At 40.1% G+C, this 22,801-nt stretch overlaps 1 protein-coding gene across 1 annotated transcript; it reads left to right on the top strand.

Moving 5' to 3' along the window:
* Window positions 1-600: 600 nt before the first annotated feature.
* Window positions 601-16,480, top strand: Med6 (mediator complex subunit 6). Its single transcript, XM_036206602.1, has 8 exons — window positions 601-663; window positions 5,004-5,163; window positions 5,577-5,668; window positions 7,395-7,477; window positions 8,234-8,342; window positions 10,368-10,483; window positions 15,479-15,506; window positions 16,076-16,480. The coding sequence occupies exons 1-8, from the start codon at window positions 642-644 to the stop codon at window positions 16,204-16,206; spliced, it is 741 nt and encodes a 246-aa protein (XP_036062495.1). The 5' UTR covers window positions 601-641; the 3' UTR covers window positions 16,207-16,480.
* The last annotated feature ends 6,321 nt before the right edge of the window (window positions 16,481-22,801 follow it).

Below are 22,801 nucleotides of genomic sequence, written 5' to 3'. Positions count from 1 at the left end.
ATGAGGTATTTTTATTATTTTGAAAATACTGTCTCTCTATGTAATCCAGGCTGGCCCTAAATTCGCTATCCACTTGGTTCTGCCTCCTGAGAGCTGGGATTACAAGTGAGAGTCTTAGACTCGGTTTAGAGGAGAATTTTAGAATGTCAGTGGTGTGCATGAGGCAGGACTCTGTTCAACCTCTTTACCTGTAAATAGACTTAACTTCTTCTACTGTTCGGTCCTGCTTTCTTGTTGTTGTTGTTCTGACTCTGTCCCTCCAGCCTCGGCTAGCTCCAGCTCGGAATCCACTGCGATGTGGCCCTCCCTTCTCCTACACCACAGTTTACAGGTCCCGCCCGTCCCCTCCTCCCGGCTTTCTTCTGCGGGTCCCACCTCTTCGACCTCCTGTTCGCCATCCTGTGCCTCGCCTTTTTCCACTTCGCAGGTGTCCAACCGCAAAAATTCAACCCGGTTCCCACGATTTTATCCCTCCACCTGCAAACACTCTACGCCTCCCTCCCTTCCCCACCCCGCGCGCTCCTCCAGAATACTTTGGCCCTCCTTGCTTCCCGTACGGTCGGCAGCCCGCAGCTTCCGTCGCGGTAGTCATTACCTTCTCTGTGCGCCGGAAGGAGGCTCTACGGGGCGCTTTTAGAATTATGGCGGCGGTAGACATCCGAGGTAATGTGTGTTACGCTCACCCCCAGATTGTGGTCTGTTAGGGGTTTATAGCTCGCCGAGGTCAGCCTCATACCCTTTTGTGAGGTCTCTCTCAAGCTCTTTTGAGTGGCTTCTGGACAACCGAAGGCTCCAATTTGACGAAAAGTTGTAGAGTTTTTCCGTATTCTGACGAGTCTCGTTTTAAAAGAGTCGAAACGGGCCGGGCGTTGGTGGCGCACGCCGTTAATCCCAGCACTCGGGAGGCAGAGGCAGGCGGGTCTCTGTGAGTTCGAGGCCAGCCTGGTCTACAGCGCGAGATCCAGGAAAGGCACAAAGCTACACAGAGAAACCCTGTCTCGAAGAACCGGGGGAAAAAATCGAAACGGAAGAGTTAGAAGCAGTTTTGGCCTTTTCTACCACGATGCTGGGGCGTTATATCCGGGTGAGGGGATGGCTTTTGGGAAGAGAGAATAAAATAAGGACTGATCCTATCCTACGGGTCCCCGGACAGAAGTCCCTAAGTCTTCGTATTAATGTTTTAATTTTTAGTCTATAATGCCTTTCATAACCTTTGGCAGGTTATCGCTGTAGCGGTATTGTCATTTTCGTTGAATCAGAGAATAAATAAATGGAGATGCCACCTCTTCATTGCTTCTTGGTCACGGGTAGCATGTTTGTTTGTATCTGTTCCAGTTCTTTTTTCTTGACAATTTTTTACATGCATATAATGCATTTTGATCATATCTACCGCCCATTACCCTCTTTTATCTTACCCACTCCGCCCATTACCCTCTTTTATCTTACCCACTCCTTGTGAACCCTTTATTCCCAACAAGTTCACCGCCTACTTCCATTGTGTGTGTGTGTGTGTGTGTGTGTGTGTGTGTGTGTGTGTGTGTTGAGTTTAATTAATTAGGGTTACTTGAATGAACATGTTTCATATTTTTTTTTAAAGTGTTTGAGATATCTTTTGCTATCTTAGGTGAATTGAGGTTCCAGGTAGCTTATGTATAGTTACTTAAGTATCGGTTGTCAGTATTTCTGGATCACATTTTTACCTGCTGTCATCCATTGTGAGGAGTTTCTAAGTTCATCAGTTGAAGATTGCTGAGTGCTACCCTGACAGCTGTTCAGCATGCAGTCTTGCTAATAAGTAAAAAGGAAAATTTAGTCCAGGATACCATGTTTGATTGTTTAGCATTTTCAGTGTTTTACTTATTATTTAGATTTGTTAGCATCGTTGTAAATGTGTTTGCTGTTTAGAGGAATGGCAGAGAAGACAAAAGTGGAGTGAGAAGATGTGGGAAGATAAATTAGAGAAGACTTGTAGGCTAGGGTAAAGTTTATTTCCTCAGAGTAAGACAGAGAGCCACTGCAGAGTTTTGATCAATGGAGATGGCATGTTCTGACTGTCTTTCTTTTAATTTCTATATTTATGTATTAGATCATTTTCACTTCTGAGAATAGTGTAGGGAGACAAGGGAAGAGTTTGAAAAACTAGGAGGACTCTTCTGGAATGGATGGAAATTGCAGATTGCTTGGAAAAGGGTGATAACTACATTAGTGAGAATCTGCTTGATTTGGTAGGTTCTAGTTATGAAGTTGAGACCAGAGGTTATCTTGAAGTGAGACAAATACATTTTTTTTTCAGCCAGAGACTATACTTTTCATTCCAGTTAAGTATTTTGTAGATGAATGCCCTTGAATACATGAGGCTGTTTAAATTGATTAAGATCTGTGATTAATAGAGTAAATCATACTTGCCTTGGCTTTCAGTCATGAATTGTAAGCATTTGATGAGTAATTTCCTGACAAATAAAAACTCACAACTTAATGGGAGCACATTTCTGTGTTTTTGGTTATGATATGAGGATTAGTAATAACAGTATATTAAAATTGCCATGACAGCAGAGAAAAGACCACCACTACCACTGTCACAGTTAACATTTATTGGGTTACAAGTTTACCAAGCATTTAACACATATAATGTTGTATATGTAAATAAAGATCTTACCTACCTACCTTTAGTTAATAGATATGGGCATGAAATGATTATGCCTGGTAAATGATATAAAGATAAGGCATGAGAAATGATATAAAGATAAGGCATGAGAAACATTTTTTAAGGAAAAACGTCAGTTTCCTAAAATAGCTGAAAGGAATGCATGTCTCTCGGTAAATAAGGTTGTTAGTAGGACTAGAGAACTTAAATCTTAGCTGTGGTTTCCCTTTCTTGGGGTGGTGGTGGATTAAAGGCGTATGCCCCACCGCCTGCCTGTGGTTTCCGTTTGTTGCTTTTTATTAGAAAAGATATCTTTTTCTGAAAACATTTCCTGTTTTTGAATATTTTGACTATGACTTTATCCATATATTTTTGGATACACATACAAAGAGAGAGATGGTCGGTATTATTTTTGTTAACATACTTCATCTGTTTGTCTCCTTTATTTTAGATCACATAAAGCACAATTTATTATTATTATTATTATTATTTTGTCAGAGCTGAGGACTGAACCCAGGGCCTTGTGCTCTACCACTGAGCTAAATCTCTAGCCCCATATATATATATATATATATATATATATATATATATATATATATATAATTTTTTTTTAATAACTTTTTTTTTTTTGCTGGAAATTACTTGTTACCTTGAGTTAGATTTGACTTTATTTTTTTTTTTTTTTTTTTTTCGAGACAGGGTTTCTCTGAATTTTTGGAGCCTGTCCTGGATATCACTCTGTAGACCAGGCTGGCCTCGAACTCACAGAGATCTGCCTGCCTCTGCCTCCCAAGTGCTGGGATTAAAGGTGTGTGCCACCAACACCCAGCAAGATTTGACTTCTTCAGAGATGCCCAAAGTAGCTGTATAGAAGAGGTGAAACTTTTCAATCAATATACTATTAGCATTATGATATTTATAACTTAACTCTAGTGGTGTTTAGTAGGCACTGATATGAAACATCATCATCATAGTCAGTGCACAATGAAACTCATTAGTTACAGAAAACTAATTTACCATGTTTTTGAGACAGGATCACATGTAGTTCAAGCTGGCCTCAATCTCTTGATCCTCCTGTCTTAACCTCCCAGGGTGCTATGGACTGTAGGTCTTGATCACTGTTCCTGGCTTTACCATGTCTTTTTAAAAATTAAGATTTAAGCCTGGCAGGTGGTGGCACACGCCTTTAATCCCAGCACTCGGGAGGCAGACGCCGGTGGATCTCTGTGAGTTCGAGGCCAGCCTGGGCTACAAAGTGAGTTCCAGGAAAGGTGCAAAGCTACACAGAGAAACCCTGTCTGGGGAAAAAAAAAAAAAAAAAAAAAAAAAAAAAACTACTCTGAATCTGAAACATTATGGCTGTAGAAAGGGGATTTTACTTACCATTTGCCCCTTAACTTTTTATCACTATTCTCTTGTCTGTAGTAGAGACTCCCTAATATTCTTTGCCTGCCAATAGCAGGATCTTTAAACTGGTGGTTGTGGGTGTGTTTGGAAATGTTTGAATCAGTTGTCAGCATACCTTCGGGAGGCAGACGGCCGGGTGGATCTCTGTGAGTTCGAGGCCAGCCTGGGCTACAGAGCTAGTCCAGGACAGGCTCCAAAGCTACACAGAGAAACCCTGCCTCGAAAAACAAAAACAAAACAAAACAAAAAACTTTGGATTTCAGCTGGGCAGTGGCAGGGCACACCTTTGCCTTTGATCCCAGCACTCGGGAGGCAGAGGCAGGCGGATCTCTGTGAGTTCGAGGTCATCCTGGTCTACAGAGCGAGATCCAGGATAGGCACCAAAACTACACAGAGAAACCCTGTCTTGAAAAACAAAACAAAACAAACAAACAAAAAAACAAAACAAAACAAAACCAACCAACCAACCAAACAGAAAACTTTGGATTTCTAGTCTTTAAAAAGATCTTTCTAGATTTCAAATCTTAATACTTCTTTACCCAGTCAAACTATTCAAAATCAAAATACAGAAACAATGTATTTTATCTTTGTGTACCTTTGTGTGTGAGTTCTCTCTGCTTTTCTTCATGGTGGACCTTTCCTTTAGTAATGCAGAAACTAACTCTTGCCCCATGAGATATAATTTCCATTTTCTCTGTAAACTGTTTTGTTACCCCATTTATGCTTTTATAACTAATTTATCCCTAACTTTACTATAGCCCTTACTGTGTTCCTTTTTCAGATTTCTCTCTTCTGTTAGACTGTTAACAGTACATAGGGCTGGGCTGGAAATACTAGGCTCAGAATCAAAATATGAGTACATAGGGCAGAATCTATGTCATTAATTCACAGCACATAGTAGGTATTCGTTGGACTATTTAATGTTTTTAATTCTTTTATTTCTTTCCTATAGATAATCTGCTGGGAATCTCTTGGGTTGACAGCTCTTGGATCCCCATTTTGAACAGTGGTAGTGTCCTGGATTACTTTTCAGAAAGAAGCAATCCTTTTTATGATAGGACATGTAATAATGAAGTGGTCAAGATGCAGAGGCTAACATTAGAGCACTTGAAGTAAGTTGTTTTAAGAAGGTAGCACCTTTGCCAACTAGAGATTTTGCAGTGATTGGTCATTTTGCCTATGTATGGTGATTAGTGACAGATACAGTTGAATCTTTGGAAGGAAAACCCTGAGCTTTAGGCTGAGGAGATGGCTCACTGTTTTTATAAAGTTTAGTTTCCGTATTTTAAATAGCTTTTGCTATGAGTTAATTTTAGCTATTAAGGTAACTTACGGTTAAATTCATGAATTTTCATAAATTTGTTTAAAAACCACATTTTAATATGTGCACCAACTGTCTGGGAAGATAGCTGGTTTATTCAATAGCCAACTTTTAACATTAATCAACGTTGCAGTTTATTTGGTAATTTAAGTGCCCACAGAGTTTTAGGAGTCATTCACAGATCTCCCCATGTTTCCGTTTCAGTCAGATGGTTGGAGTTGAATACATCCTTTTACATGCTCAAGAGCCCATCCTTTTCATCATTCGAAAGCAACAGCGGCAGTCCCCTGCACAAGGTGAAATGTCCCAAACACCACAGTTTGCTGACTTCTTGATCTGCGTGCTCTCTTTTGGTTTAAATAGGGATTCTTTTTTTTTTTTTTTTTGGTGTACCATTCAGGAACTGGTATGTTATGATTGTTTTGTTTTGCATCGAGTTCTGTTTCTATAGGCCCCACAAACTACATATATGTCCAGTACTTGTTAGGGGTGTACTCATCAGAGTCAGCATCCACTGTACTCATGGCCAGAATTTGTTATGCTGCCTGGTAAGGACACCCAGCTAGACAAATAACAGGAAAAGCCATTGTAGGAATCGACATCTTCTGAGGATCCATACCAAATGTGCTTTCTAGTTAGCATAAGATGAAGCAACACACATGCGCGCGTGCGCACGCGCGCACACACACCCACACCCACACACACTCCTTTTTTTTTTTTTTTTTTTGAGGACTGGTCACATAGGCATTTTCTATTCACTAGAATTGAAGGCTCCAAGTAGGAACCAGTTTCCCACCGTATTCTCGGTATGCATTTCGGTTGGGCAGGCAGGTATAGCTCCACTTAAGAAGTATATCAAAAACCCAGATGGTTCACCTCTTCCTATGAGCATAGTTGTTGAGTTCCCACTGGACCTTGAGCCTCCTGAATAATATTCATCTCCTCTCAGTCTTTGAGTTAATGCTTTTTATTAAATTTGTAGAGAATCCACTGAGTATCTTCAAATGATTCAACCAAAAATCTTACCTGGGTTTTACTATCAAATGAATATTTGCTTAAGAAACAACATTGAAGCGTAAATGCATTCAGATTTGATTTTGAATCAGAGAGCTAAAGCATATATTTTAGCAATGACTGGCACTTCAAGACACTGTGGGATCAAGCTAAGATTTTGTAGAGTCTCATTGAAGAAAAGGTTATTCAAAGTAGAAAAGCAGAATGGTATTGCTGAGACACATCTCAAATAGATGCTCTACATAAAGACACCTGGCGACACTCTTTTCCCTGGAACCTTTCAATATCAGAAAATCACTTGTTAAAGAAGTTATAGCTCGGAATTCAAGTCTTATTTCAGAATGGAAGGTCTAGAGTCTCTGCAGAGAAAAAGAGAATTGTAGATAATAAGCAAGGCTGCTTGAGAACATTCAGGATATAGTAATGACACAGATGGTATTGAGGCTCAATAATAGTTATCTTTGTCCTGAGGGCTCAGTCCTGGGACTCAGAGGAAAGTATAGTGCATCACATATCTTCTTCACTCTGATCTCTAAGTGTCTTATTTTCTTCAGTCTTACTTCCCGGTTTAGTTGATTGACAGCATTGGCATTGTTTAGTCTATTGAAATGTGCTATATATACCTATACATGTACCTAGTAAGATCTCATTTTAATAATTTTAAGATGCATTGAATTGATTACACTTGATTCAGATGTGCCTGGTGTTTGAGAAGCCTTGCTTGTGGGTAAGAATTGGTGTATATTTTCTGTGGAGGGCAGAGAGTAAACTCTTCAGGCTTTGTGGATTGAAATCATGGAACTACTCAGCTGTTAACAACCCGAGATAGCATAAATGAACAGTGTGGCTGCTTTCTCACACTGCCTACATGTATAGAAATTGCCAGACCATCCCTTAAAGTTTCATACACTAAAGTGCCAGAGTTTAGTTGTTTGTTCTATGAAAAAGTCATTTTTTAGCAGTCTGTGTCCAAAATGTGTTCATAAGCATTTTTTCCTGCTGCTTTAGTTATTCCACTGGCCGATTACTATATCATTGCTGGAGTCATCTATCAGGCACCAGACTTGGGATCAGTTATAAACTCCAGAGTGGTACGTCTCTTCACCCACCTACACATCTACTTGCCTACCTGCTTGCTCGCCCTCCCTCCCTCCCTCCCTCCTTCCTTTCCCTCCCTCTCCCTTCCCTTCCCTTTTTATTTCTTTAGACAGTAGCCTTGGACTCATTACATATCCAAAGATGGCCTTGAACCCCAGTCCTCCTGCCTCCATCTCCCAAGTCCTGAGATTCCAGATGTGTGCTTTTACACCTAGTTTTTTTTACATTCTTAGAACATTAAAGCAAACTTCTAATTGAGAGCCCCTTCTCTGAGAATCAAGTAGGAGCTCTTCTGCTTTGTGTAAGCTGGTGTAAAATGTTGACTGTTACTGTGGGTCAAGTCCATGCTAATGGAGTCTGAAGAGTCACAGGCTCCACATCATTAGTAATATGCATAAAAGCACTTGGAAAAAGAACTGTACCTGTACTGTGTTTTTGTTGCCCTAAACAATACATTGTATTAGCTGTCTGTCTATATAGTGCTTATATTGTGTTAGGTCTTGCAAGTAATTTAGAGATGATTAAAGGAATATTGGAGAATTCATAGGTTACACAGAAATGCTAATTATTTTATATAAGGGTTGTGAGTGTGGAACTCATCCCTTGCAGATACTGGCGGTGAATACAACTCCAGTCAAATGACAATCTAGATTCTGAAAACAGGAAATTATCTTTGCATATGTAATATTTTATATTTACTTAGGACATGAGAGATTTATAATTTGTTGGTTTTTGTTTTGTTTTGCAAGCTTACTGCAGTGCATGGTATTCAGTCAGCTTTTGATGAAGCTATGTCATACTGTCGATATCATCCTTCCAAAGGGTATTGGTGGCACTTTAAAGATCATGAAGAGCAAGGTAAGTAGAGTGCCTAGGCCCTCCCAGAATGGTTTGATACTCTGAAGATGCAGCTCAAAGGCTTGTTATGTTCCCGAGATAGGTTTTAATTTCTCAGATGATGGCATTACTGCCCCTGTGTTCATGTCATAGGTGCAGTAATAGTAACATCAGAACAGTTGTTAGTTTTGTCTATGAGGTTACATGTCCATAAGTTTTGTAAAGAAGATGTAAACATAAAGATGGAACATAAGAGGAGAAACATTGGCGATGAATGAGCAAAGGTATTTCTTACTTCTTGGGCTATCTTGGAATTTGGAACCATTCAGCCTTCTAGTCTTCAAAGTCAGGAGATGATATAATACTCTTGGTGCCCTTTCTTCAGATGGCCAGACTGTGTTCCCTTCCTTTCTCTCCCTCCCTTTCATTTTCATTTTCACCCCCTCCTGTTGTGTTAAGGGTTAAGCCCAGGGCCTTAGGCATGCTAGGCAAGCACTTTACTCGCAGGTTATATCCCTAGTAGATTAGGTTGTTTGCTGGCTGTCTTTTGAAAGTGTGTGTGTGTGTGTGTGTGTGTGTGTGTGTGTGTGTGTGTGTGTGTGTGTGTGATGTGCATATAAGCTTGTGTGCCACAGAATATGTGTGGATGTCAGAGGACAGCTCTGGAGTTGGTTTTCTGCATCTACCTTTAATGTGTGTTTGGGGATTAAACTCAGTTCTCCAGGCTTGCATGGCCACTGCTTTGTCTACTATACCTCTCACTGGACCTAGGTCACTTTCTAACTCTCTGTTGTTAGCACCTGTCATGACACTAGGTTCTTTAGTTTCCATGGATGCTGATTGATGGCTGTTCTTTTGGCATGTTTTACCAAAAACCTATGTCCAGAAATGTGTCTATATCAGTGTATTTTCTTTTTTCTTTTTATTTTTTTGAGAATAATTAAGCATAGGGAAGATGACCTTTCAGATAAATTTACTTTGATTCTTAATATTGGGTCCAGGCAGTAATGTTTGATGTCAGAAAGTGTACCTTAGTGGAGTAAAATTGACCCGGGGCAGTTGTCCCCACCTTATGATGTCTAGAGCATGATCACTTGGAATCCTTCATTTAGAGACAGTCCCAACACCCATTCCCTACCTCTGTTCCCCCTGCCAGAGCAAATCCTACATGTGAGTAACTTTAGAATTTCCCTTTCATATCCTTTTTTAAAAAGATTTATTTATTTGTTATGTATACCACATGTCAGATCTCATTACAGATGGTTGTGGGCCACCATGTGGTTGCTGGGAATTGAACTCAGGACCTCTGGAAGAGCAGCCAGTGCTCTTAACTGCTGAGCCAGCCCTCATATCCTTTTTTATTCTTGCCTTCATGATCTTGTTTTGTATTTTTCCTCCTCAATACAATGTTTAGCCTTTTTCAGAGAGAGAGAGAGAATGGGAATGAATAAATGAACGTGTTTTAGAAAATCTCTCCATATGGAGCCTAGGCTGTCCTTGTGCCCTTAATTCTCTTGGCCTCATCCTCCCAAATGCTAAGATCAACAGAGATATGGATCACCATTCCCAGCTAATTTCAGTCTTTTGAGACCGATCTTGTGTAGGCTAGGCAGGTTAACCTTGAGTTTGCTATGTAGCCAAAGATGACCTTGAACTCCTGATTTTCTTGCCTGGTTTAATTACTATATAATGCAGCATAGTAACTAAAGCCTTTTTTTTCTAGGTGTCCTTAGTACAGAAAAGGACTATTGAATTGCACTTAAAATACTCAAAAGTAATCTCAGACCTGTAATATGGACTGTGATTTAGGTGATTAAGAAGAATGTTAGTCTTAGAATGTCTGTCTATCAGGGTCCCACACTGAAACTGAAACATCTTGAAGAGACAGGTATGTCAGCTTTTGAAATGTTAGACTTTTACGTCCTTTGTGAAGGATAGGTAGGAACTCCTTTTCATATTTGCCGTTTTATTTGAAGAATTGTCTTAGTAAAGATGTTATTAAAATAATGATTTCAGCTTGTTGATTTGGATTTTTTATTTTAATAGATAAAGTCAAACCTAAAGCCAAAAGGAAAGAAGAACCAAGCTCTATTTTTCAGAGACAGCGTGTGGATGCTTTACTCATAGACCTCAGACAAAAATTCCCACCCAGGTTTGTTCAGGTAATGAGAATGTTGGGAATTTTGATTTGATACATTTTAATTGGAAAGTCTTTTACGTATGATTTAGAAATACTGGTTTTCCTTCTTAGCTGAAGAATTATCCCTGAATGAGAGGAAAGGTTTAAAAAGGCTGAATGGAGGTAATGAATGAAAAGAATGGAGTCAGCATTGCTCTCTGTTCCTTATTGAGTGTGTGAACACTGAGCTCTGTGTTGGGTACTGTCCTCACCTGGAAGGCTGCTGAAAGCGTAGTAGGTTCTAACACCCAGACTGTGAAGCGCATGCCTTCTTCTGTTCCACCTGCTGCGCTCCCAGCCGGGTGTGCACCATGTGGGCTCGTCTGTGGGGCAGGTCACTACTATTAACAAACAGAAAGTGCTAGAGGGCTTGGCATGGTCAAGAGAGGAAGCAGAGACTCCTTGGCAGTGTCATTAACTCTGTTAGAGGGTTATGGTGCCATCTAGTGATTGAGAAGAAGTCTAGCAGCAGATCTGCCTACCATTCTGCCCTACGAGCGAGCTTTTGAAGTGAAGCAGCTGAGAGATGGAGTTCGTGGCACGTTAGTGTCAGTTATTCTGGTGTACTCTCACAGGCATTTTTTCTGGTTTGTAGGAAGGATTTGAGGGGATTTTAAAGATAGTTTTAAGTTAATTGAGGTTTTGTTTTGTTTTGTTTTTAACACCATAAAATGACTTTAGAACAGGCTTCTTCCCCTGTCTGACTCTAAAATAGTGAGAGATGTTACTGTAATGGTTATGTGGTAGTGAAGAGACGAAGGTTGGAACATGAGATGAGAAAGGTAGTTTAGAGAAATTTCATGAACTGTTCTTGAAGGTAGAACAAGGGGAAACATGAGTTAGAGCTGTGTGCTGGGAAACTGCTCTAGACTGCTTGAGATGAGGTGTGCTGGTCATTTATTCAGTGAGTACACACCATCTCTACTGCATCGCCTGAGGAAGGGCATCTAGATCTGTGCTGTACATTAACCACGAGACACACATGACTCTTGGGTACTGCAAACACAGCTCATTCAGGCTGAGTTGTGATGTAAGTGTATAATACATACTCAGTCTTAAACTTGTACCAGGTATTGGAGAGATGGCTCAATGATTAAAGAGTCTTTGCTGCTCTTTCAGATGATCCAAGCTTGGTTTCTAACACCCACATCAGGCAGTTCATAACTGCCTGTAACTCCAGTCCCATGGGGCTAGATACTATTAGATACTATCTTTCGGCCTCCATGAGTATCCATACATGTACATACACACATAAGTAAAAATAAATCTTTATATATATATATATTAATAATAATAATAATTATTATTATTACTATTATATATACACTTGCCAGAACAGGGCACCAGATCTTCTCATTATAGATGGTTGTGAGCTGTCATGTGGTTGTTGGGAATTGAACTCAGGTCCTCAGGAAGAACAGCCAGTGCTCTTAACCTCTGAGCCATCTCTCCAGCTTCCAGTGAAAATAAATCTTAAAACAAACTTAGGGCTAGAGAGATGGCTCAACAAAGTTAAGAGTACTGGCTGCTCTTCCAAAGGACTTGGGATTGATTCCCAGCACCCATGTGGCAGCTCACAAATATCCGGTACCCTCTTGTGGCCTCTGCAAGTACCATACATACATGTGGTGCATAGACATACATGCAGACAAAACACACATATAATTAAAAAGAAAAAACCTTGCACCAAAAAAGTAAGATTAATTTTTAAAGTATTAATTATATTGTCTATAGATAAGCCCGAAGGTTCCCTTTAAAACCATTCATTCATTTATATTTATTTATTTAATGTGTATGGTTTTGCCTGCATATATGTCTGTGTACCACATGTCTTCTTGGAGGACAGAAGAGGGCATTGAGTGCTCTGGTACAGACAGTTGGAGCCTCTGAGTAGGTGCTGAGAATCAAACCCAGGTCCTCTGGAAGAGCAGCCAGTGGTCATAGCTGCTAAGCCATCTAGTGAGAGAGGCTAGACAATGTAGAAGTTTAAAGACAGCCTTGACAAAAAAAACTTTACCTTGTAGAAAGTTATGGCAATTAAAATAAATACATAAAAATGGAATAATTTAAAAGCAAATACACATGAACCCAGTGCTCATCTTTTGTATCTCCTACCTCTCTGGTATGTGATCAAAATGACTATACCCTTCATATAATTTCAGTGTTGTTTTTCTTTTAAAGGTAGCAATAGATACATGAGAATTGCTGGTTTTTTGAACCCAATATTTCCTTTAGCCATAAGGACCAAAAGGTAAATAGTCAAGAGAGTACATCTAGCTCTGTAGTAGATGCAGGAAAAATGGCTTCTCTGGAACTGCTACCTAGAGTTGTTCAGCTGCTTGCAACTCAGGATGTACTTCTACTTAGACAGTATTGAACATTCGGGCTTCTGATGCCTAAGTGTTTTTTCAGTAGTAGTATTAGCACAGGAGAATCTTTGAGAAGTCTTCATGAGTCTTTAAACCTCTTCTCCATGTTTTAATTCTTGTTACTGCTGGATGTTACGCTGATACTAATGTGAGCCTGGGTGGTTCAGGTCCTTATATCTTTTATGATGAATTTCTTTTCGGTGGTTTTAGTTTTTAATCTGGAAGCTGCTAGGGCACTATATAGGATATGGCTCCAGTTAGGTTTACCTTAAGACTATTTGATTAAATTTGATTAAAGGCATTCCTGTTGTGTTTACCCATCTCATAGCACATTCTGTTAGTTGGTTGGCAGTATTCACTAGGAAAGATGAGTCAGTGTGTGCTGGTACATGGGACATCAGTTCAAGTGGTTCAGAACTAGCAGTGCAAAAATCTTAAGATTCCATTCCCCTCACTGTTACTCTATCTATTCTCCCTTCTGTTGTAAAATAAGGAATAATTACTTTAGACATATTTAAATCTTGATATATTCATGATATATGGCTGTGTTGGGGGATGTCTGTGACTACCCCTGTATTTGCTAATTTGTTAGAAAGGTATTTATGTGGTTTTACTTGGTAAAGATTTATTACTATGTGATATAATAAGAATATATAGTCAAGGGGTGGAGAGATGGCTCAGTGGTTAAGAGTACTGACTCCTTTCACACAGGATCAGCTTGGATTCCGAGTACCCATGTGGTAGGTCACAACTGTCTGTAACTCTAGTTCCAGAGGCTTCAGTGTCCTCTTTTTGATTCTTCAGGCACCAGGTATGCATGTAGTGCAAAGATTACATTCAGGCAAAACATTCCTATGCATTAAAGAATATATAGTCAGATTCTAGGGGAAAAGACACAACAGAGTCTGGAGAGGTCTGTGGTATGCATATAGGTTTCCTTGTCCTTTTCCCTTCCTTGTAACAGGTTATATAGAGTATGCATTTTAACCTCTAATAACAATAATAATGCACCAACATATGAATATTTCTGCCTGGGAAATTTATTAGAATTTCGAACTAAGTCTTTTAGAGGTAGTTCATCATATATTGATGCTTCTCTTAAGCACATAACAAAATCCCACAATCTCTGAAGGAAAGCAGATCTTTGCTATAAACCATATTATTTGTGTAGCCTAGAGACAGTGAATCAGTGTTATCAGGTACAGAATGGTGGAAACCTCCCACAATTCAAGTTTATGTATACCAGCCACCCAAGGGCCAACCTTGAAAATAGGCCTCTTTGTTTTTTTTCTTTTTTCAGTGTTGTGGGTCGAACCCAAGGCTTTGGAGGTGCTACATCCTCAGCATATCTCCTCCCCATTATTTTCCTAAGGGGAGTAAAGTTAGTATTAGTTTACTGGCAGGGTGGTTCTTGGGGAAGGGGACGTGCATGTGCCATGATACATGGACGTGGAAGTTACAGGAGAACTTGGGGAGTGGGTTTTTCTCCCTTTCTCATGTGGGTCACAGGGGTCAAACTCAGGTCAGGCTTGGTGGTGGGTGGGTTTTACTTTACTCACTTAGCCGTTTTACTGGCCCTGTTAATCTTTGTGACATGGTCTCATTAAATCGCCCAGGCAAATTTAGGTCCTCGGCAAGGGCAATACATGATCTGAAACCACTGAGCCAGCAGTTAAGAACACTTGTTGCAGCCGGGCAGTGGTGGCAAATGCCTGTAATCCCAGCACTCTGGAGGCAGAGACAGGTGGATCTCTGTGAGTTCGAGGCCAGCCTGGGCTACAGAGCAAGTTCTAGAACAGGCTCCAAAGCTACAGAGAGACCCTGTCTCGAAAAAAAACAAAAAAACAAAAACAAAAACAAAAACAAAAGAACACTTGTTTTTTAGAGGATCTGGGTTTTATTCCCATCACCCACTTAAACAGCTCACAACTATCTGTAACTCTAGTTCCAAAGGATTTGACCTCCTCTTCTGGCTTTCTTGGGCACCAGGCATGTACACGGTACACCGACATATATGCAGGCAACATACCCATACGTATAAAAATAAATAAATCTTTGGGTGAAAGAAATCTTTTTCTTTCTTAGTTCCCATGTCTACCGTACTTAAAATCAAAGGGTGATTTATCCATGGAACTCACTATGTAGACCAGGCTGGCCTCATTCACAGAGGACCACTTGTCTCTACCTCCCAAGTGCTGAGATTAAATCACTCCTGGCTTCATTCTACTTTTTTTATGGTTCATATCCTCTAAGCAAGTAAGTCTCTGAAGGCTGGTGGTTCTCTTCCTTCTTCTCATTGGACTCCACATGACCTGCTTTTTTATTGTAGCCTTTGTGGGAGAACACATAGCTTGTTAGCTGTACAGCATTTTTATAGGTGACTTCTGGTTTTAGATTTGTGTCTTTTTTTTTTTCCTGGAATGAAGGGTGTAAAGAGTAGAAAATGACAAGCTTACTTTTTATGGTACATGAATGGTAATTGTCCTTTATGAAGTCATTTTACAATGCAGTTATGTAAGTATGTCATTTAAGACTGTGAAACCCAGAAGAAACATTATTAACTTGACTTTACCTTTTCCTTCCCCCACTTCCTGTTTTTCAAATCCTAGCAAAAGTCTGGAGAAAAGCCTGTCCCAGGTATGGTTCATCTGCTATTCTTATTAACCTTGAAGTCAGATAAAGCAGCCTGTTTAATGTTCTAAAGCAACGGCATGTGAGATGAACTGTGGTTATTTAGTCCTTTTAGGCTGTCCCATTATAGTTTGTCACTCCTAACCTTTGAACACTTTTGAGTTGCCAATACTTAGTGTTTTTGTAGTAGTGATACTAGCATTTAAAAGTGGGGTTTAGGTAAAGAGAACAGGAAGAGCAAAGAAGCCATGGTGACTTGATGCTGGGTTTCATCATGGAGAACAGGTGTTGAGCTGGCTACTCAGTTACTGTAGGATCTTTTTTTGTGGCTTGTTCACACAGGATGTCTTATTTTAATATCATGTGTTTCCCTAAATTTCTTTGAGTTAATAAATTTTTAGGTTTATAAATGAATTTTAAAACATGTCTGCCTGGGGAAACAACTAAATATTCAACTTCATAAGCAATTAAAAATGAATTTAAAAGAGTCAACCATTGATACTAACCAGTGTTTAAATTTATGTCTTCCTTCTACCTTCATTTGTTTTAACAAAATACCTGCTTTTAATGTCTAGTGGATCAGACAAAGAAAGAGGCAGAGCCTCTACCAGAAACTGTGAAATCGGAGGAGAAGGAGAGCGCAAAGAACGTTCAGCAGACTGTGAGCACTAAAGGTCCCCCTGAGAAACGAATGAGGCTCCAGTGAATAGTAGACAAGAAGAAGCCGGCAAGCTCCTTGTCAGTCACTATACCTCAGCACCGTGGGAGGCTCTTGAGTCTTAAAACACTATCACAGCCCTCTGGTTTGTATGGAATGCACTGGTTCCTTACAAAAGGACATTCTCCCTACCATGATTTCTATGTGAATATTTCTTATGTATCTTTTGTAACCTTGCCTCTACTGGACATGGGCAGTGCACCTAACTCATAGATATGCTAGTATATATCTTTAAAAACAATAAAGTTATTTGTATATATTACTCATCACGCCTTTTCCTTTCTCTGAGAGGATAAATGTTAATGCAATAACTAAGCATGTCTTGTAGTATTTGGATATTCCTCTTTATTACAATAACATTTTTATTGAGTAATTGAAAGGTAAAGGAAAACCTTCACTCATTGATGTCATCATCCCATGGACTCTTGTCAGTTTGTTTTCTTTTTTAAATAACAGTTTTTAAATCATTCTTTACGCACGTTTTCTTTATCATGTTAGTCTGTTGTGAGCACTTGCTGGTGTTTACTAGTGTATGGAATATCATTACCAAGATTTGGAGCTCAGTTTTTTAAAATGCTTCCTGTGTTATTTTGGAGATTCCCCAGTTTGCCGTATTTTAAATAAGGCTGCAGTGACCTCCTTTGTGTATAGTGCCGTAAACATGGTCTGTAGGGCTGGGTCACTGCAGCCTCCACATCCTGGGGCTCTTACTCTGTATGGTCAGGTGGTTGTACTCCAACTGTGTGGACTCTGGTTCATCATTTAAGTACAGAGTGTGAAGGTACTGTGCTTTTCAGGGTCTCTGTCACCAAGGCTGTCACTTACATGTTCTGCTGCTAGTTAAGCAGCAGAAAGTATTTTATTATTTCAAGTGGCAAGACAAATTTCTTTGTTTCTACTTTTATAAAGCATTTGGTTTTCTATGAGATGTTTGTTCTTCTAGTTTTTTTTTTGTTGTTGTTGTTGTTGTTATTGTTGTTTTGTTTTGTTTTGTTTTGTTTTTTGAGACCCGGTTTCTCTGTAGCTTTGGAGGCTGTCCTGGAACTCGCTTTGTAGCCCAGGCTGGCCTTGAACTCACAGAGATCCGCCTGCCTCTGCCTCCCGAGTGCTGGGATTACAGGCGTGTGCCACCACTGCCTGACTTGTTCTTCTAGTTTTAGTTTTAGTTTCAGATGTCTAGGGAAATTGTAAAACAAGCACAGAGCTCCTTTATATACAACTCCTCACGTGTAACACCTGTCCGTGTTTTCTGTCCCTCTCTGTCTGTTGTTGCATCTCTGTGTGCCTGTGTGGTGTGTGTGCACGTGTACATCCTTTGGTTTTTCACTCATTTATGGTCATGCTGCTATAGCTGGATAAGAAGTGACCTCCCCAAAGTGTCATGGATTGAAAGTTTGTCCCTAACTCATGGTATTGTATTGGAAAGTTCTGGGAAAAAACAAAACAAACCAAAAAAGCTTGAGGTGAGGTCTAGATGGAAGGAATAGGTCTCTGGGGGCAAGTCCTTCAGGGATCTACTTGCTCCAGCACTTCTGTATTCCCCTTACTTGTTTCCCATCTACCCTGAGATAAAGGTGCTTTTCCTCTGTTTATTTCCATCTCTTGTACAGTTCTCTTTAAGTACTTTGGGTACAGCAGTGAGAAAAATAGTGAATGTATATGTCCATTTCCCTAAGTACTTTAGTCTGTTTCCTAAAATCACTATTTTATGTGTCTATAGTCCAATTATGAAAATTGAACTTACATTAACAAATTCAGCCAGCTGATCTGTAGGTCTTATCCTGATTGCCCACAAGCGCCATTAGAGCTATTTACAGCAAAACAAAGTCCTGATTGAATTGCCCTATCTCTTTAGTTGCCTACTCCTTCCATCTTGACTCATCCTTTAAGCTTTCTTTTTCTTTCTTTTTTTAGGTTGGTGGTGATGGGGATTGAGTCTAGACCTCCTGAATGCTGGATAAGCACTCTGCCACAGTCTGCTTTCCAGCCCTCTGTTTTGTTTTTCTTGAGCTCCATATTTAAAGAGTGTAGGCCAGTTATTTTGTTGAATGTCATTGTGTTTAATATACTCCTATTCAGTTCATACCTGTTTTACAGAAATTCCACTGGAAGGATGCTTGTGCCATATGCCATCAACTTTCTCACAATAATGTTGATCCCTTAGCTAAGGGTGTGTTCATCAGGTTATTCCGATACACATTTCCTTTTTTCTTTTTGGTTTTTTCGAGACAGGGCTTCTCTGTGTAGCTTTCCTGGATCTCACTCTGTAGACCAGGCTGGCCTCGAACTCACAGAGATCCACCTGCCTCTGCCTCCAGAGTACTGGGATTAAAGGCATGTGCCACCACTGCCAGCCACATTTCCTTTTATACATTATATTTTTATTTATGTTTGAATTGGTGTGTGTTGTGTGTTGGTGTCTGCATGTGTGTGCACTTGGGTGTTTAAGTAAGTTTACCTATGCAAACAGAGTCTGTCTTCTCTAGTATTCTTTGTCGTTCCCTTGAGACATGGTCTCTCACTGAACTGGAAGCTTGCTGGCTGTTTTGGCTAAGTGGACTGAAACTCAAACTCCAGGAACTACCATCTCCCTTCCCCCACAATGCTGGGGTTACAGGCATATACCCATGTCCAGCCATACCAAACTTTTACGTGGGTGCTGGGGGTTTCAACTCAGGCCTTCATATTTGATAAGCAAGTGTTCTATCCACAGAGCCATCTTTCCAGCCTATGGTGATATTTCATTTGTGCTGAAATGTGATTTTATTTGTATGTTAATAAATAAAGTTGCCTGGGGGTCAGAGCTAATAGCAAGCCATAGCAGAATTTTGGCAGTGGTAGCACACGCCTTTAATCCAGTCACATGGCAGGCAAAGTCTGTGTGTTCAAGGACACCACCAGCATGGAGACACACACCGTTAATCTTAATACCAACCATAGAAGACCTGGAGGTCTGTATAGACAAGCAGTGATGAGGAGGTCATGTGGTTGGGTTTGCAACCAATGAGAAGGCAGAACAGGAAGTCAATAAAAAGACAGACGTACAGGAAGTAGGTCTCTTTCTCAGGGGAAGGATGGCAGCGGCAGCGGGTGGTAAGAAGGTGGTCTTGGTCTCAGCTCTTAGCTACTGCTCTCTTGATCTCTGCATTTGGCTCTGTGTTTATTTAATAAGACCGTTACATCTACACCAACTCCTTTAAGTTATATTGAGGGGTTTTGTAGATCTTGTTATTCCTTAAACATTTAGCCATTAGTTAGCCGCCAATTGAAGTTCTTATCTATGTTACTAGGATGGTACCTAATGACTTTGTGATTCTGTTGTTCTTGGTTTTCTGCTATAAATAGCCTCTTCATCTCTATGCTATTTTATCATTGGGGATCTTTTGGAGACCATTGCTGCTAAAGTGTCAGTTTAGCCACTGGGAGCTGATCCCTGAGATTTTTGCTGTGTAAGTTCCCAGTGGGAACTCTTCACTTTTCAGCATAGTAAGATGTTATTTTAGAGTCATCCCAATCTTGAGAACAGCCATTTCTCTAAGAATATATATTCTGTTTGGAGAGTAACATTTGGAAATCATGATGTTTGTTGCTACTGGGCTGTCATTTTTTAGGCCTCAGCTGACAGGTGACAACACAGTGCACACATACACACATGAGATACATTTTTAAAAAAGCATATTTCTACATACATTGATGTGATATTTTATTTGTGCTTTGGAGATATTTTTGCCTGGAGATCAAGGGGAAAAGGCCAGCCATTTTAAGTAAACAAAATCAGGCAGCACACGCCCTTAATTCTGATCACTTAGCAGGCAGGGTCTCTGTGTGTTCAAGGCCACACTAAAGAACAGAGCCAAGCGTGGTAACACATGCCTTTAATCCCAGTGTCAACCATAGAGACCTAGAGGTCTGTACAGACAGACAGTGACAAGGAAGTAAGGTAGCTGGGCTAAGAGCCAATGAGAGAGCAGAAAAGCAAGGCATATAATGGTGTGGGTAAGACAGGAAGTAGCTTGCATTTGGAAGCTGCAGAGTTGGTGAGGTAAGGTTGGCTGGTAGCTTTTCCTATTTCCCTGATCTCTAAGGCTTTCACCCCTATATTTGACTTCATGTTTTTGTATTTAATATGACCATTTAGAAATTTGTCTGCACATTGATGTCTATTTTGTGTGGATTAAAAGCTACCATCAGTTCACACTGATACCTTCCAGATTTAGTACATTGCCTCAAGACTTACTTCACTCTTATTTTTTGTTGTTGTTTTGTTGTTTGTTTATTTTAAATGCCTCATGCATCACAGACTGGCTTCAGACCAGCTAAAGATGACATTGTACCACCCGGGATCTGCATCTCTGGTATTGATGAGAGCTCTGGCTGCCATGAAGTATGATACATTTATTTACCTAACTCTAGAAGGTTTTACAGCGGATAGGGAATCTGCCTCTGTAAAAAGCCTCCAACTGGAGTTCACTAGTGGCTTACCGTGATTTTGCTCTTTAACATAGTTCAGTGCTGTGCGAAGAAATCTATCTGGGTTAATTAATTGCCCAAAATTTTCAATTTTTTTATTTGAGAATTCCACACCTGCAAAAACAGTTTTTCACTTCATCTTGAGGAGAGAGATGGCTCAGTGGTTAAGAGCACTGATGTTCCAGAGGAACTGGGTTCAATTCCCAGGTTGTTCTGTGTCTGATCACGACAGGATGAAAACAAAACAAAAAAACAATCTTTCACACCTGCATATGGTTTGATCACATCCACCTTTCCTTCCTTCCTTCCTTCCTTCCTTCCTTCCTTCCTTCCTTCCTTCCTTCCTTCTTTCCTTCTAAGTCCTCTCCTACCTCCCATCTCCCTCTTTTCCTTTACAACTTCATGTGTGGATTTAAAGCCTACTCCACAAGATAGAACTCATGCTTAGAATTACTAACTGGGTCAAAACCCCATGGCTGGAAAAAAAAAAAAGGCCAGGTGGTGGTGGTGCACGCCTGTAATCCCAGCACTGGGGAGGCAGAGGCAGGTGGATCTCTGTGAGTTCGAGGCCAGCCTGGTCTACATAGCGAGTTCCAGGAAAGGCACAAAACTACACAGAAAAACCCTGTCTTGGAAAATAAAACAAAACAAAAAACCGTGGCTGGATCTCCCAATTCTTGTCAGGGAAACTTCTTTTTACAGTAGATGGAGATGAATATAAAGACCCACAGCTGTTGAGTACGGGGACTGGGTTAATTCTTCAATGGGTTACTTTTGATCATTTACTTTTCAACTTCTTTCCTTCATTCTTACAGATTACTATCTTGTTTTGGGGTTTGTGTGTGGAATGTCAACATAGTTCTCAATACCAGAATTGTCCAAAAGATTTTTACCATACTTCTTTCCAGTCTCATGCATTTTTATCCTTTTACCTCACCTCACCCTACTAACCTAACAGAAGTCTTATGATTAGTGTTTTAATCAGGGTTCTGTAGAGGAACATATTATATATACATATATATAAACACATTCATATATGTAGTGTCTGCTTTAAAGTGATCACAGCTAAATCACTGAGAAACCTGTAGTTACTTGGTCCTTGAGGCTGAGCACCTCGACAGTCAGAGTAGTCCTACAATAGCTGTGTTACCAGGGATTTGGGTGGGGAGAAGGTAACAACAGATAGTTACTCCACCCACAAGGCAGGGTGCTTCAGTACTAATCTGGCACCAGAAGCCTGGAAGTTTCTTAGAGAGTTGCTGATCCCTAGTCCAAGATGGAAGCTTGGAAGTGCTGGTTCTGTCAGTGATGAAATCAGCAGCAGCAATAGCAACAAGACAAAATCAACTTCATGGCTAGAGGAAAGCTAAATGAACAAAAGATGGCCAGTCTACTGACATACCCTTTTTATCTGGGCTGCTAACAGAAGGTGGGCCTTCCCATGTCAATCAAGGCAGCCAGGACAGTTCTTCAAATGAGGCTCCCTGCTCAGGTGATTGTAATTTTTGGTGACTAGATTTTAAAACCAACCATATCAAGATGCATGTTCTCTCAAAGGCCCATATGTAAAGGCTTGGTCACTAGGGTTACCCTGATAGCAAAACCAGAAAAATACCTGCCCTCAGCCCAACACAAAATTATATGCCAATAGCTCCAGTGAACATAGATGCAAAAATTTTCAATAAAATACTTGCCAACTCAATCCAGGAACACATCAAAAAGATTCACCATGAACAAATGGGCTTCATTCCAGTGAAAGAGGGATTGATCAACACACATAAGTCAATAAATGACTCTATCACACAAACAGACTAAACAACAGAAACCGCATGATCATCTCATTAGATGCAGAAAAGCTCTTTATTTTGAAAATTTTTATTTCGTCACAATAGTTTTTAAGTTTTTAAGTGTATATTTTGGACTAGCAGGTTTTTGCTGGGTTGTTTCAGAGTTTTTGAATATGCTATCCATTCCTTTCTGGTCTAAGTGTCTGCTGAGAGATTTGCTGTTCGTGTAGTGGCAGTTGCCTTAAATGTGGATAGCATTCTTGCTATGAGACATTTCTCTCTGTTGCACATGCTCAGCAGTTTTGCTATGGCTTGATGGGTTTGGT

The sequence above is a fragment of the Onychomys torridus genome, chromosome 14, assembly GCF_903995425.1.
Source record: "Onychomys torridus chromosome 14, mOncTor1.1, whole genome shotgun sequence".
Classification (NCBI taxonomy): domain Eukaryota; kingdom Metazoa; phylum Chordata; class Mammalia; order Rodentia; family Cricetidae; genus Onychomys; species Onychomys torridus.
The sequence above is the reverse complement of the archived record's forward strand: the minus strand, read 5'-3'. Positions and strand labels throughout refer to the sequence as shown.

What these genes read in the sequence shown, in the direction of transcription:
- Med6 (XM_036206602.1), top strand. Translation starts at nt 642, where the DNA reads ATGGCGGCGGTAGACATCCGAG. An exon ending in GGCGGCGGTAGACATCCGAG is followed by an intron (nt 664 to 5,003) that starts GTAATGTGTGTT and finishes TCTTTCCTATAG; the next exon opens with ATAATCTGCTGGGAATCTCT. An exon ending in CAGTTATAAACTCCAGAGTG is followed by an intron (nt 7,478 to 8,233) that starts GTACGTCTCTTC and finishes TTGTTTTGCAAG; the next exon opens with CTTACTGCAGTGCATGGTAT.